Source organism: Gymnoscopelus braueri (assembly GCF_963280865.1).
Source record: "Gymnoscopelus braueri genome assembly, chromosome: 1".
Taxonomy (NCBI): Eukaryota; Metazoa; Chordata; class Actinopteri; order Myctophiformes; family Myctophidae; genus Gymnoscopelus; species Gymnoscopelus braueri.
In genome coordinates, this window is record NC_137603.1 from 41,248,721 (window position 1) to 41,263,563 (window position 14,843).

General features: G+C 41.9%; 1 protein-coding gene across 1 annotated transcript in view; it reads right to left on the bottom strand.

The window, feature by feature from the left end:
• greb1 (growth regulating estrogen receptor binding 1) overlaps positions 1–14,843 on the bottom strand; it is a 41,165-nt gene that overhangs the window by 22,913 nt on the left and 3,409 nt on the right. The window contains 6 exon segments of the mRNA XM_080429519.1: positions 1,313–1,450; positions 2,996–3,112; positions 5,041–5,223; positions 7,765–7,941; positions 8,551–8,658; positions 8,794–8,951. Coding sequence (XP_080285645.1) covers positions 1,313–1,450; positions 2,996–3,112; positions 5,041–5,223; positions 7,765–7,941; positions 8,551–8,658; positions 8,794–8,944 — 874 coding nt within the window. The 5' untranslated portion in view covers positions 8,945–8,951.

The following is a 14,843-nucleotide window of genomic DNA, read 5'->3' on the forward strand; positions in this document are numbered from 1 at the left end:
ACACACACACACACACACACACACACACACACACACACACACACACACACACACACACACACACAGACACACACACACACACACACACACACACTGATTGCCCCGCTCTCTATCTTCCTGTGCCTGTTTTTAAACTAGGTGTGTTATTACATTATACCATGCATCATTGTACTGTGAATGGAATGCAGTCTAGCTCATGTTCAGTCTAAACCTTCCCATCATATAGTAGCACATTCAATTATTACAAACTATTGAAAATGTGAGTGCAACAAATGCTGAGGGAGGGATGTTTACTAATCTCTAACACCTTATCTACATTGATTATTGACTACAAGCTCAATACTCATGCGGAGGAGCTTGTATATCTGCTATTTTCAATATTTTTGAAAAAGTTATTTCATGGTGGATTATGTTAGTACAATGTACCTAACACAACTGTGGTGGTAGTATTTGGTGTCCCTGCTTATTAGGCTACTATATATGTCTATGAAATTAATACCAAGGACCCCAACGGAAACAAGTCTGCAAGGACTTTTTTGGTCGGACCTTTTAGACAAAAAGTATTATAAATGTAACTGTGTTGTTTTACATTCCTTTTGCCTAATAAAATCAATCAATGCTCTTCCTCTACAAGAAATGTAGATCCGATGGTCTGGTAGGACCACTACTGGTTGATAAATACAGCCTGAAGGTCAAAATACATCTTGAACTTAAAGGTTGTGTAAAACCTGGCTCATAATGTGCTTCTATACTGTAAATGCTCCACATCTGTCCACAGAGCATGTACATCAACCTAAACATTCAGATTTGGCATCCTTTGGCGTTAGGGATGAAAGTTTGGACCTCTTTTTTTGTAAACGTGTAAACTTTTGAATGTGGGATATGACGTCTATGACATCATATCAATAAATAAAGTTCCAGTCCTATGTGTGGGCAGTTCAAATAGGGCCTAAAACATGTATTGTAACATATATCTCTATATCTCATTCTCTACAGCTGTTTTCTTCTATTCAAATGTTTTAAGTATTAGGTATTGTAAAATATTGTATGAGGAACATTTATAGATGATATTTAAGTGATTTATTCCATTACTATTCTGTTCATATTTTATACATTTATTCGGTTCATTTTGGTTATTTAGTACGGTTAGTGTCACACATTTCGGTTAGTGACGCACATTCCCATCTCTACTGTGTGTGTGTGTGTGTGTGTGTGTGTGTGTGTGTGTGTGTGTGTGTGTGTGTGTGTGTGTGCGTGTGTGTGTGAACGTGAACGTGTTGGGACTTCATGGAAATCCCTGGTTTGTACGTACGGCCAGCGCAGGGTCTCCCAGGTCCCGAGTGGTTTAGGGGCGGCTGGGTAAGAGGTGGGGCAACATGGCTGCCGTTGGTCAGGGTGGGGGGTACGTCGTCCATATGAGGGAGACCCATGGGGTCAACATGGCCGCTTGCTGCTGAGAGTGACAGAGAGAGAGAGAGAGAGAGAGAGAGAGAGAGAGAGAGAGAGAGAGAGAGAGAGAGAGAGAGATATGGACGGACAGACAGACAGACAGACAGAAGAATTACTTACATTAGGTTTTACTAGTATATCAAGGGGCAAGGTGGTCTTGGTCAAAACAAATACTAAAGCAGGTGATTTCACTAATTGCTCGTAAGTTGTGCAATTCAATGAAATCACCAGGGTATAGTTGCCCCAACTGTTCTTATGTTCTGGAATGTAATGGGCTTAGGGCAGTAAGGGCTTAGTTCGTTTTGTAAATAATAATTAGCTACTAAATTTGATTGCACCATCGAAGAGTAGTTAGTTAGTAGTAGACTCTCCGTAAAGTAACGTGCAGTCACATGAGATAACATCCACCCTGGATGATCCAATAAGCAGCCTTCACAGTTGTAAACAGGAATTAATATTGAACAGAGTTGGATTAAGTCTTTTAAAAGTTTTGAAGATTATGGGTTTTGCCTTGCTCAACAGCTCCTGTCCTGACATATGACAAGTATAAACTTTGTTAATTAATCAAATTTTACAGTGTAGGTTGAAGTAAACACTTTTTGCCATTCATAAAATAAATATCATGAGTTTGCTAGGCTTAGTTTTAACTTATGCACAGTTGCTGCAAGCAGTCCCCGACACACAGGAACCGTTTTACCCTAGCATCCCTATTCTGGGGTGAACAATCGCCAAAAATAGCCGATCTACAAGCTTGTAGATCGGCTATATTTGGGCAAGGAATTTAGTGTGCAGGGGTTCTCAAACCTTTTTTATACCAGGTTTATATAACAACCCTGCCTGACTAGGCTATTGCAAGGGTGCACTCAATGAACACTAATTGCATTCATCACAGCCCCCTTCACGTTGGTAGCGACTTTTCTTTTCTTTTTTTTGGTTGCCAATGCGCGACCCCAACGGCACCTTCCTGCGACCCCACTTTGGGTCGCGACCCATAGTTTGAGAACCGCTGGTGTAGAGCAATGGCGGGAGGCTGTCTAGTATAGAGACCCTGGGGGACTCCACATAAATAATTATGTAGGGTTTAAGTGGTTCGCTGAGCATGAATGTTCTTTCTCAGCCCTGCGTCACACTCACACAGTCACACACATTCATACCTGGGAACTGCATAGTACAACCACGTTCTCACACATGTTGGCCAGTGAGCAGCTCCACTGGAACAGTTGTGGGTTAAGTGCCTTGCACAAGGGCACTTCAACAGTGCTCCCTGGCTCGAAACGGGAAGCTTTCGACCACAAGCAAGCCCCCTCCCAAAAAAACGTGTATAACATTTATTTGGTGTAGAGGGAAAAAAGGAGGGGAGCAAGTACAGACCCGTGGGGGATCCCGGTCAACAGAGTATATAGGTTTTAAGTGGTTATGACCTCTGCTTCACAAAATATCGCAGCCTCTCTAACAATAGCAGTGTGTTTGTGAGTGATTGAAACGGTATTTATACAGGTGTGCGTGTGTGTGTGTTTGTGTGCGTGTGTGTGTGTGTAATTGATACCTGTATAGCTGCCTGGTGTGTGTGCAGGGTGAGTAGTCAGCACCGTATTGGGTAGCGACTCATCTGATGGCACATGACCTTCTGTGAGGCCCGACCCCAACTGTCTCATTCTGCCATCTGCAACAGGGAAAAAAAGGTTGAGGGAATCAGGCGCGTACGGTGGTTTCTAACGTTGACCGGGCACGATTCTTAATGACTCCCCCCTTCCCCCCGGCCCCCCACCCACTGCGTCGCGGGCATGTACGCGCGCGAAGCGGGCGCGATTTTTTTGCTTAATTAATTCATTAAATGACCATAAAACAACATTAACAACACTCTACCCATCCCTCAGTGTGTTCCATCCTCAAATGTTTTACTTAAAGGTAGGGTAAGTGATTTGCGTTGGTTAAAATAAGTGTTAAATAGCTCTATATTCTGATAGTACTCATTGCTATAGAGTGTTTGTTCAGTATTAGGAGTCTCCTTGTCTCTCCACCTCTTTATTAAACAGAAAATGCATTTTCGTTTCAGTTTCAGTTTAATTTCCAATTTTATCCAACCAGGACAGAGAACTCAATCAGGATACAGATTAAACAAGTGAAATTGGAAGTGATGACACTAAGAAATGAGCTGACAAATTGGAACTGGAACACTATACAAATTAAGCTTAAAAATGGGTACTTTCTCCTGATTGGCTGAGATTTTGACACCTACCGAAAAATGTATTTTCTGTTTATTAAAGAGCTGGAGAGACAGGGAGACATCTGTTACTGAAAAAACACTCCATAGCAATGATTACTATCAGAATATAGTATTTTAACCTTTTAACAAAATACTTTTTGTTTTAACCAAAAAATATCACTTACCCTACCTTTAAGTAAAAGTATCAAGGGTTAGAAAACTTTTTTTTCACATTTGAAAACTTGTGAAATGGGACCTTCTGCATAATGAGTAGCCTACTTTTACTTTTGGTACTTTAAATACATTTTGATACCAATACTTTTCTACTTTTACTCAAGTACATTTTGAATACCTTACTTTTACTTGTAACAGAGTATTTTTACATCGCAGAATTGATGCTTTTGTTTAAGTAAAACATTTGAGTACTTTTTCCACCACTGGTATTCAGTGCATGCAGTGACTGTTAGTGCACACAGGACGAGGGACACAGCATAGCGACCCTTCATTTCAATAAGGGCAGACGGCAGAGCCAAAACCTGCAGAACATGTTTAGCAGAGCCACAGAGATCACGACTTGTTTATTAGAGGCAATTAGCATGTCTGGCTGGGGCCGCTTGACAATGGGAACGGTGGGGTGGGCGGAGGCTGCGGAGCTGTATATAAAAAAAATAGGGGAGCAGAGTTTTCCAGACCGGGCCATGGCCCCATTGGCCATTGGCCATATGACGGTACGCCCTTGGAGGGAATGAGTGGCATGATGGTAACTGAAATTAAATTGGCCAGTTGTTGGTCTACTGACTCAAATATAGCTTCTCTGAGCAAATTACCACCAAAGGTTTCTTCTATCCATTCTAATTGTATATCCCTGACCTCTCTGTACACTCTGACCTCTGACTGAATAAAGCGGAAGCCATAGAAACAGGATAGACGGACAGAGCAGATGCCATCAGCCCAGGGTTACCCATGATGCACCTGGAGGTGTCCTTACTGTCCGTTACAACCTTAAGGTTTAGCCCCAGGTACCTGACCTCTCTGTGCAATCTCCAGACCCCCACCTTTAACCTCTGCTCTCCCATCTGGTCAGACAGGTACACTGAAATTATTCTCACTGACCCTAGAGCACCTTTCTCAGCTCAGCTGGAGCTCTTAACCACATACACCCTATACTTAGCAGACCATATTCACAAGGGCTCTATACTAGGCCCCCACCTGTTTTCGCTCTACAGGACGCGGCTGTGAGTTTAAGAAACCAAAGTCTAAAGGAGGAAAAAAGGTTTATGTGCCTCTAGAGTGAGCAGCAGTCTCAGAAAGTTACCAGAGATGATGTCACTTAGCTAACCTTCCAGCTTTCTCCTCAGAGACACTCAGTTGTTTTTGGCTCTTACCATTTCCTCTCCAGCAGATGGGGGCTCCTTTGACCAACAAACCCTGGTTGCTTCTGTACAGATGGTATTTCAAGTGCTTCTGTTTCTTGGGCTGGGTGGTGAGCTTCAGGTTGATGTGGTTGGCAAAATCGGTGAAGTAACGAAAGCCCTTTTCTCCACAGCCCATACAGGTCCCCAAGAACCCTGTAGGCACACATAGACACACACTGGTTTTGCAAACTTTTGGGGACATTGCATTGCCTTACAATGGGACATTAAGAACTACAACGTTATGGTGTTCACAGAAACATGTCTCGACCAGTCGATTCCCGACTCACTCAGCTATTACTCTTGTGGGGCACTGCCAACCATATGCATGATCAACAGAGTTGGGGAGGGGCAGGGGAGAAGGTAACTGCTTTATGACAGGTACAGATTGCAAGCTGGACTTACAGTAGTGGCATGCAAATTTGGCATGTTGTTTGTTTATTCAATTCAACAGTCCTGTTTTTATTTAAAAAAAATAGTTCTAGATATAGTATCAGTTGACCCTTTGTCAAGTCCCGCCCCTCTTCGCACCCATTGGTTGCTGACTAAAATCATCTTGTCTATTGTGATGGTTGGTTATTTCTTCATTTGATTGTGTTCATCAATTAATTACTGTATCCAACAGAGTTACATCTGCTACTCAAACCATTATTGATGTTGTTCTGGAAATGATTAGTCAAAGTGGTGCGATTGAGTATAGGTGATCATTCTTTAATATAAGCCTGGGAAAATATTTGATCTAGATTGTAAGTATACTAGTTCCATCTGACATGACCAGAATTTAACAGTGAACAGGGCCTTATTATGATATTTTAAATAAAGTCAAAGACTTGCCCATTATTCAGTATAATAAATCACTAGATTACTAGATCAAAACCATGCAACTAAAGATAGCTAAACAACAAGTAATATTATTGCTTTCAGACTACACAGTTTCATTGGCTAACAAAGAACAAATCGGTGGCCCGATTTTCATGAAGGTTTGTGGGAATGATCAGTAGGCTGCCCTGAAGACAATGATTAACCTTTAGGTTGAAAAGGGCAACAGTCAAGGTCACTATCAAGGTCAAGGTACATAATGGTGCATATCTCAGGAACGGAAAGACCTATAAAGATGAGGTTAGATGCCTTGGATTCCTTGTGATATCAGTCTGTGCTGTAACATGACATTATATGATATTCATTCTGTCCGTTAGACTGTGAAGAAAATAATTTGAGAATGGATGGGCAGATTTTCATGAAACTTGTGGGAATCATCAGTAGGCTGCCCTGAAGAGATGATTAGATTTTGGGTTGAAAATGTCAAAGGTCAAGATCACAATTAACGTAAATGTTTTTTTTGTAATGCCTTTTTTTGTTTAATTCTAATGGATGATTTTTTATAATCAACTAAATTGATTAGTTCGATTAACTGTTGAAGACCAAGAACCTAGCATCAGTCTAAATAGTGTCCAGAGTGAGCAGTCAGCACCGGATTGGGTGGTGGTGACTCATCTGATGTCACATGACCTTCTGTGACTCCAACTGTCCCCACCCAATACAAAATTATTATAAACCATTCAGCACCCATGTAGTGAGCATAGAGCAGCATTTCTCCCCGCTCAACTCCACTCACATGCTCTACGTTGTAACAGACTAATGTACAATCATTCCCTAATCAGAAGAGGAAAGTACAAGCCATGCTTTAAGCATGGCATGGATATGTGGGTCCTGAGGGCTGTGGGCAATAACGCACTTCTATTGCTCCAGTATAACAGTTTAGTATTATCTTGAACCTCTTAACCCCTATATGTTGACCAGAGAGCCCCAGGGTACGTGGTCTCCAACTTTTTTCCCTCTACACCAAATCTCTTCACCGAAAACAGCCGATCTACAAGCTCACTGTGAGCTTGTAGATCTGCTGGTTTCAGCAAATGTTCTCCCCAGAATAGAGACAGAATAGGGTTAATGTGGTTCAAGGGTGTACGTGCATGTGTGTGAGAGGTTTTATGGTGCACTGTCTGGGTAAACATATTACTGTGTATGTGTATTAGGGATGGGGATTTGGACCTTTTTTGGTATAAGATTAACCTTTGGACTGTGGGCGGTTAACCACACAGTTAACCGTCTATGATGTCATTTCAATACATAAAGCTGCAGTCCTATGTGTGGGCAGTTCAAATAGGGCCTACAACATGTATTGTAACATACATTAGGTCAATATCTCATTCTGTCCGGTTGTTTTCTTTATTAGGTATTGTAAAATATTGTATGAGGAACAATCATAGATTATATTTAAGTGATTTATTCAATATTTTATTTTCATATGACTTAATTTAGCTTAAATTCGGTTATTTAGTCCTAGGCGATTAGTGACCCACATTTCGGTTAAATGGTTAATCGTCCCATCCTTAATGTGTATGCGTGCATGTGTGTGTCTCCTGTCTCACCCAAGCCCCCAGAACCATGGGAATGATTGAAGCCTCAGAACCCTGGTGGCCAAATCTGGTATTGCAGAACTTCCGCATTTGGGACGCTACTGCGCATGCTTCTATCGTCTGAAACGCTAGTGCGCCTGCTCTATTGGCTCCAACGTTGGATCCAGGAAGAAGAGGTACTTCCGGGTGCTTCATGCGCTTGTGAGCAACTTTCATTGAAATGAATAGGTGGGGGCGGGGCAGTCCGCTCTCTAGATATATTATAACTCTATGGTCTCACCTAGTAGGGCATTGCGTCCTCGCTCATCTGGCAGGAAGCGTTGGTCCACAGCACACACCAGTAGAGTGTCTGGGAGGGCAGGAGAGCGGGCCCCCACCAGAAGGAACCCAGGGGGGACGTCCAGAGGGTCCGACACCAGGGAGGACAGACGCACGTCTCTGCCCGCCTGACAGAAGCCTGGGATCAGAGGTCACATGTTACCATGGCTACACTGAAAAGGTTGAATGTTTGTGATTGATCAGTACGTTCATTTAAAGGTAGGGTAAGTGATTTTCTTTTGTTAAAATAATAAGTGTTAATTAGCGCTATATTCTGATAGTACTCAATGCTATAGTGTTTGTTCAGTAACTGGAGTCTCCATGTGTCTCCAGCTCTTTATTAAACAGAAAATGCATTTTCAGGTCAGGATACCAAACAGGATAGAGAACTCAGACAGGATACAGATTAAACAAGTGAAATTGGAAGTGATAACACAAAGAAATGAGCAGACACGATTGGCTGAACAAACGCTCTATAGCAATTAATACTATAAGAATATAGTGCTTTTAACATAGTGCTTTTAACACTTTTTGTTTCAACCAAAAATATCACTTACCCTACCTTTTCAGCTATGTAAAAGTGATGAACGAGACATTTATAAAACACTGTGTGTGTGTGTCTGTGTGTCTGTGTGTCTGTGTGTGTGTGTGTGTGTGTGTGTGTGTGTGTGTGTGTGTGTGTGTGTGTGTGTGTGTGTGTGTGTGTGTGTGTGTGTGTGTGTGTGTGTGTGTGTGTCTGTGTGTATACCATCGGTGGTGCAGCATCCATCAGGTGGGGTTTTCATCTGATAGGGCACCGGGGGGCTGTTAGACTCTGAGCCATCTTCATCATCCTCATCATCATTCTCGATACGACCTGTGGACACACACAGTTATCAAATAACTTAAGATATCTCAAAATGATTTTAAAAGCTTTCCTGCTGTAATTTTCTGGGAAATACATTTCTATAACTGAAACCACCATTAGGGGCGTGTGTGTGTGCCAGCCCACCTTCATGTGCAGTTGGTTCTGAGTCGAGGTAGAGCTGGGAGAAGACGGGCCGGGGGACCACGGCGTTGGAGCGCAGCGACGCCTCGATGGAGTTGTGCAGAACCTCCTGGAAGCGGGTGGTCCTCAGCTGTCCAGCATATGAGTTCCCCATTGGCCTCCTGGGAAGAGAGACAACTCGTATTGATATATGAACGATTATAATTATTGCCAGAAGTGTGTGTGTCTGGCTGTGTGTGTGTGTGTGAGGGGTGGGGGGGTCGGTTGTACGGTATATGCACTGAATGAACTAGGGATGGTAACAATTAATCGATTAACTACCGCTAAGAATTTGGTCGATTAAAGTTATCGATTTTCAATTAATTGAAAAATAAAAGACATTTGAAAAAAAGCATCTTTTGTTTTAGGAAAACCTTTTTGGGGGGGGGGGGCTAGTGAGGTATGGCTTAATCATATTCCATCATATTCAAGGGCTTTTGGAGAGAAATGAGACAGACTCCATAGCACTGCAGAGGGGAGGTGTGTGTGTCTATGTCCAGCTGATGCTCGTTGACACTCGTTAATGTTATATACATCAAGGCAATTATGTTTTTGCACTCATTTTCGGAATGAAAAAGCTACAAAGTGCCATTTGTCCTAATGGTGGCGCTAGAGGAAAGGACATGGGTTCACCAAGATCAGTAGGGGCCATAATCCGGGATGCATGAAGGTGCACTGCACATTCTATTCCAGTCAGTGCTTTTTGAGAAATCTTGTTTGGGAATAAAATATGGGCAAGGGAAAGTCTTGCCCTAACGGTGGCACTAGACTAGAGGAAAGGACATGGGGTCACCAAAATCAGAGGGGCTCATCGTCTCAGGTTCATTAAAGTGCACAGCAAATTCTTTGGCATGAAAGAGGTGGATGGATGGATGAACCGAAAGCCATTAGAGTCCCGCCGGCCGCCGGGACTCTAGCCTGTGGGTCACACAGACCCAGCCTGTGGGTCACACCACTAGATGACCGAATAGTGTGTTGAAAACATGACCACAATGTCCCCGTTTTGATTCTGGCTGGAGACCTGCGTTATTGACCCTCTCTGCCCTAAGCTTCCAGTCTGTCTACCCTCTCCGGTAACACTTGTTGTGCATCCCATGTCTATAATACATACTTATAATGCATTACAATCTACTTACAACACTCATAGTACTCATAGTGCAATAATTTTACAGCCACACATTATACAGCCTTTTATAATGACTTAAAAGGGGATATTACACTATAACGCATTATTACAGTAATTATAATACATTATTATATTGTATTATTATTAATGGCAATTATAATACCCTATGATCCTTGTCATAGGGTAAGTCATTAGTCATTAAAAATGCTTTATAATATGTTTGTTATGATTATTGTTATAAAGCATTATGAGTATTTGAGTTCTTATAACTATAATTATACAGTGTTATAGTGCTTGCCAACGTGTCGTCACCACGAGGGGCGTGGCATAGTAGCTGCAGACATACTGGTGGAGGGCAATGTTAAGTCAACCTGTTTATACCCCACAAAGATGTCCGCCGCTACCAAATGACACTTGCTGACGCCCCCTTCAGGATTTTTGGCACGCACTATAAGTAGATTATAATGCAGTATAAGTATGTTTATAATACATTATAGACACGGGATGCATACTCTCCTGTCTAAATGAAGCAAACAATAAAATAAAAGGGAAGTAAAGAAAAGAGCGGGGGGGGGGAAATACTTCAAAAACAGCCTGTGTTTGTTTTTTGGGTTTCAAGGCCACTGAAACCCACATGTAGGGATTTACTAATAGACATGCTGGACGTCCGGTCATTGGTCAACATTGAGTTCAGGGGATCTCATTACTACAACATATCACGCTTACTGCTTAGCAACATTTTTATTGATGGGGCCCAGAAGAATATTTGCAGGGGGGAGCTTGATAAATGCCAAAATCATAAATGGTTGTCTCCCACTACTTGACTACTAGTCAGTCGAACTCAACTGTTGTATAAAAGCACAGCTCATCTACAACCAAATAACAATCACACATCACTCTCTCTCATGTGATATTACTTAAGATAGCAGCAACCACATGAGGCAAGGCCAGCTCTAAAAGAGACTTGGCTTTCCTGTGTTAAATACAGATATGGATTGCAATCCATATCTGAGTTAAGAGAAACAATAAACAAATAACAGAAAGGAGAATAAAAGGACGAATGAGATGCGTTGGAAAGAATGATGGAAGGAGAGAAAAAATATACTGATAGAGTAGGAGGAGAGAGAGGAAGTCACTTCTGTTTACTCACACACACACACACACACACACACACACACACACACACACACACACACACACACACACACACACACACACACACACACACACACACACACACACACACACACACACACACACACACACACACACACACACACACACACACACACACACACACACAGTAGTTGATGCCGTCTGTCAGACAGCATGACATAAAAACTATCAACAACTCTCAACCAGAGTCAGGTCGCCCTGACCTAGAGTTCTAGACACACTCTCACATTCTCTCTCTCTCTCTCTCACACACACACACACACACACACACACACACACACACACACACACACACACACACACACACACACACACACACACACACACACACACACACACACACACACACACACACACACACACACACACACACACACACACACACACACTCTCTCTCTCTCTCTCTCTCTCTCTCTCTGAACTGGAATCAGCTAGAGTTTTATTGGCCAAGGAATTCCCCTTGGTGGTATGTTAGTCACACTAAAACATAACACAGCGACAGTCTCTGGTCAACAGTTACTCTCTCCTTCTAATGCACAAACAAATAAACAAAACAAAACACACTCACAAAAAGTATTGTGAAGCTATATTCCTAATTTTTGTCATATTAACTTGATGGTTAATATGATAGCTGATGGCAGCAGCAATTTAACAATGCAAAGCAACAATTATAGCATGTGATACCATATGCGGTAGTAGTACTGTATGTTGAAATAGTCAAATACGATTGAAATGCAAATGTGTTATATTATCTTACATTTTTTATGACAAAATCACTAAGAGCAACATTCTGTAAGTACTATAGCATAACATTTGAATTAATTCAAATGCCTTTCTGACAGAGGAAGGCCTCTTATAAATTTTCAAGACATTTCTAAAATCCCGGAATTAGCAAATTTACAAGCTTGCAACGTGTCATGATGCAAATAACGTTTTTGCTTAAAAAAGAAAAAAGTTGATTAGTGGTGATTATTTATCATTTCTTTGTATATATGTCATGTGCAATTTTTGTTTACAAAGCCTAAACATCAAAGAAAAACATAATTCTTATATATTACGTTCCAATGTTTAATACCAAAAACACAACACCTTAATCGGCACGTAAAATGTCATGATCGTGTCAGCCCTAAACTACAGGGGTGATAATTCTATTTTGCTAGGTGGATGAACACAGCTGATCTGAGAACAGCTAGGTGACAACGGGTTTGTACAGAGTTCAGTGTGTATCTGTGTCGTACAAGCAGCTAACAGGGTCAGTGACATGACATGGCTGAATGACTCAATGGACACCACCTTACACCCCCTACCACACACTCTAGCTCTTCTCTCTAAACGCTGACAGCCCATATGCTGCCCCCCCACACACACACACACACACACACACACACACACACACACACACACACACACACACACACACACACACTCTGCTGGGAGTGGGAGCTACTCTTGTCTCTAAACTGACTGACCAGTTGGCAGCCTGAAGGCCAGCTTAATGAAAAGACTAACCTGTCAGATTACAGACTTAAAGCTGTGTGTGTGTGTGTGTGTGTGTGTGTGTGTGTGTGTGTGTGTGTGTGTGTGTGTGTGTGTGTGTGCGTGTGCGTGCGTGCGTGCGTGCATGCGTGTGTGTGTGTGTGTGTGTGTGTGTGTGTGTGTGTGTGTGTGTGTGTGTGTGTGTGCGCGCGCGTGCGTGCATGTGCTGTGCATGTGATTCATTATAGTGAGGACGAGTACAGCCTCCATTGTGATTGTGTTATCCTTCTAGCCTTATGTCTGACTGTACCACGTGCTGTTTACATTTTTGACTAATAAAAGTATTCAATCAATCAAAACATATAGGCAGTTTCTACTGTTGCAAGGAGAGCAAGACCAGGTCAGTTTACTTAGGCAAACTGAATCAGAAAACATACTGAGCAGCCTGGTCAAAACTGAAGAAAATAATTTAATCAACATTTTTGTAGGCTAGCTATAGCAGCTGTTTCTCTGACAGTTTGTTGTTTCTCAGGGAACAGTTACAAACAGGAAGTTCACAAAGTTTGTGACCTTCGGGGCAGCTGTGTTATTTGTTTACGGCCTGAAACTGTCTATATTGTGTTTGTAAGTTTGATAAACTTTGAAGAGTACTGACTGCAGTAGGAGTATTATTCCACTGAACCAGCTTTATAAGAGATGAGGGAAGACTTCCTTTACAGCCTCCGGGTTGGTATTCTACCTTTGAAATTCATGTTAATGATCACTCTCTCTGCCTCTCATCTCACACACATCCAACCCCCTCCTTCTTCCAAACATTCATATGTAAGTTAGCGTTGGTATGTTTATAGAGATAGGCAGGAAACAGAAGATAAAACCCTGATGTCTGCAACAACACAGTAGACAGGAGGGGGAAGTCATAACACCTTCACCTCTCTAAAGAACCCACTGCGCTTTACAACCCGAGGAGAGGAAGGAGAGAGGGAGAGAGGGAGGAGATCAAAAGCCGAGAGGTGTGTTAATGACAGTAGTACGGGATTCATCTTTCCTTTCACTCCTGGCTGACAGCAAAGGGAATAAAAAGCACTACGTCGTTTAACAGAATACTTCTTACTGGAAGGTTGCCGGGGACATTTTGTTAAACAATTCAATAACTAGAAGTACATGGTTGAATATAATGGGGGAAAAAAACATCTCTACTCTGAGTCTGAACCCCAAGTTACTGCTTTCTTTAATAGATGCTAGGCCTGTTATTTACTCATTGACAGATGCTAAGTATGTTATTTACACGTGATTTGACACATTAAGACAGGTCATCCTAGTTAATTTGAGCACATACTTGTTTTCTGATAACTTACAAGGAGGAAAACAAGGTGAAAACATGGCAGGGTGCATACGATTGAACTTATAGTACCCTAACCCTATATTAAGCAACACAGTTGCAGCTAATCAAATTAATAATGGGTGTGTTCGATTTAGGCGTCTCACTACTGTCTATATATAACACCCGAGATTTGAACCCAGAGTACACGCTCGTGGGGTTAGGGTTAAAGCCAAATATTTACTTTTTTTGGGCTGAGCTACTTTCTACATAAGTTTGCACATTGGAACACCTATCGCCCTGCGCGCACCTAAATCTAACACACCCATTATATATATATTATATATTATATATTTATTATCTGAAGCAGGATTGCTTAATAGCCATGTTTTAATTGGCTGTACTTTAAAAAAAATAATACAGAATCAGCCTAGGGTTTAATTCTCAGTGCTCTACCTAACAAAGTTTTATATCTTCCCTAGTTGCTCTGGATAAAAACATCACCTAAATGCCTAAATTGTACGTGTGTATAACTGTACGTATTTAAAAAAGTAACAGCACCGTTTGGCTACATCGTGAAATCACTAAAACACACGACCGAGACAAGAGAAACAGGTGGGAAATAAAACTCAAGAAGAGCTTTGTCATTTTCTTCTCGTCTTTTCTCCTCTCTTCTTTTCCTTCTCACCATGACGGGGAAGTGGGAGATTCTTTCATCTCCACCCCTCCTCTACGCCCCTCTGTTCCTCTTTCAGCCTGGGGAGAGAGACGCTATTGTCATGTTTTATGACCTCTAACACCCCATCCCACCCCAACCCCCTTTCCTCAGCACACACAGACACAGTTAGGGACCCTAACTCTTCCCTAGATTACAGCAACACACCATGGCAAGGCGTCTCTGCTGAGCATCTATCTCTA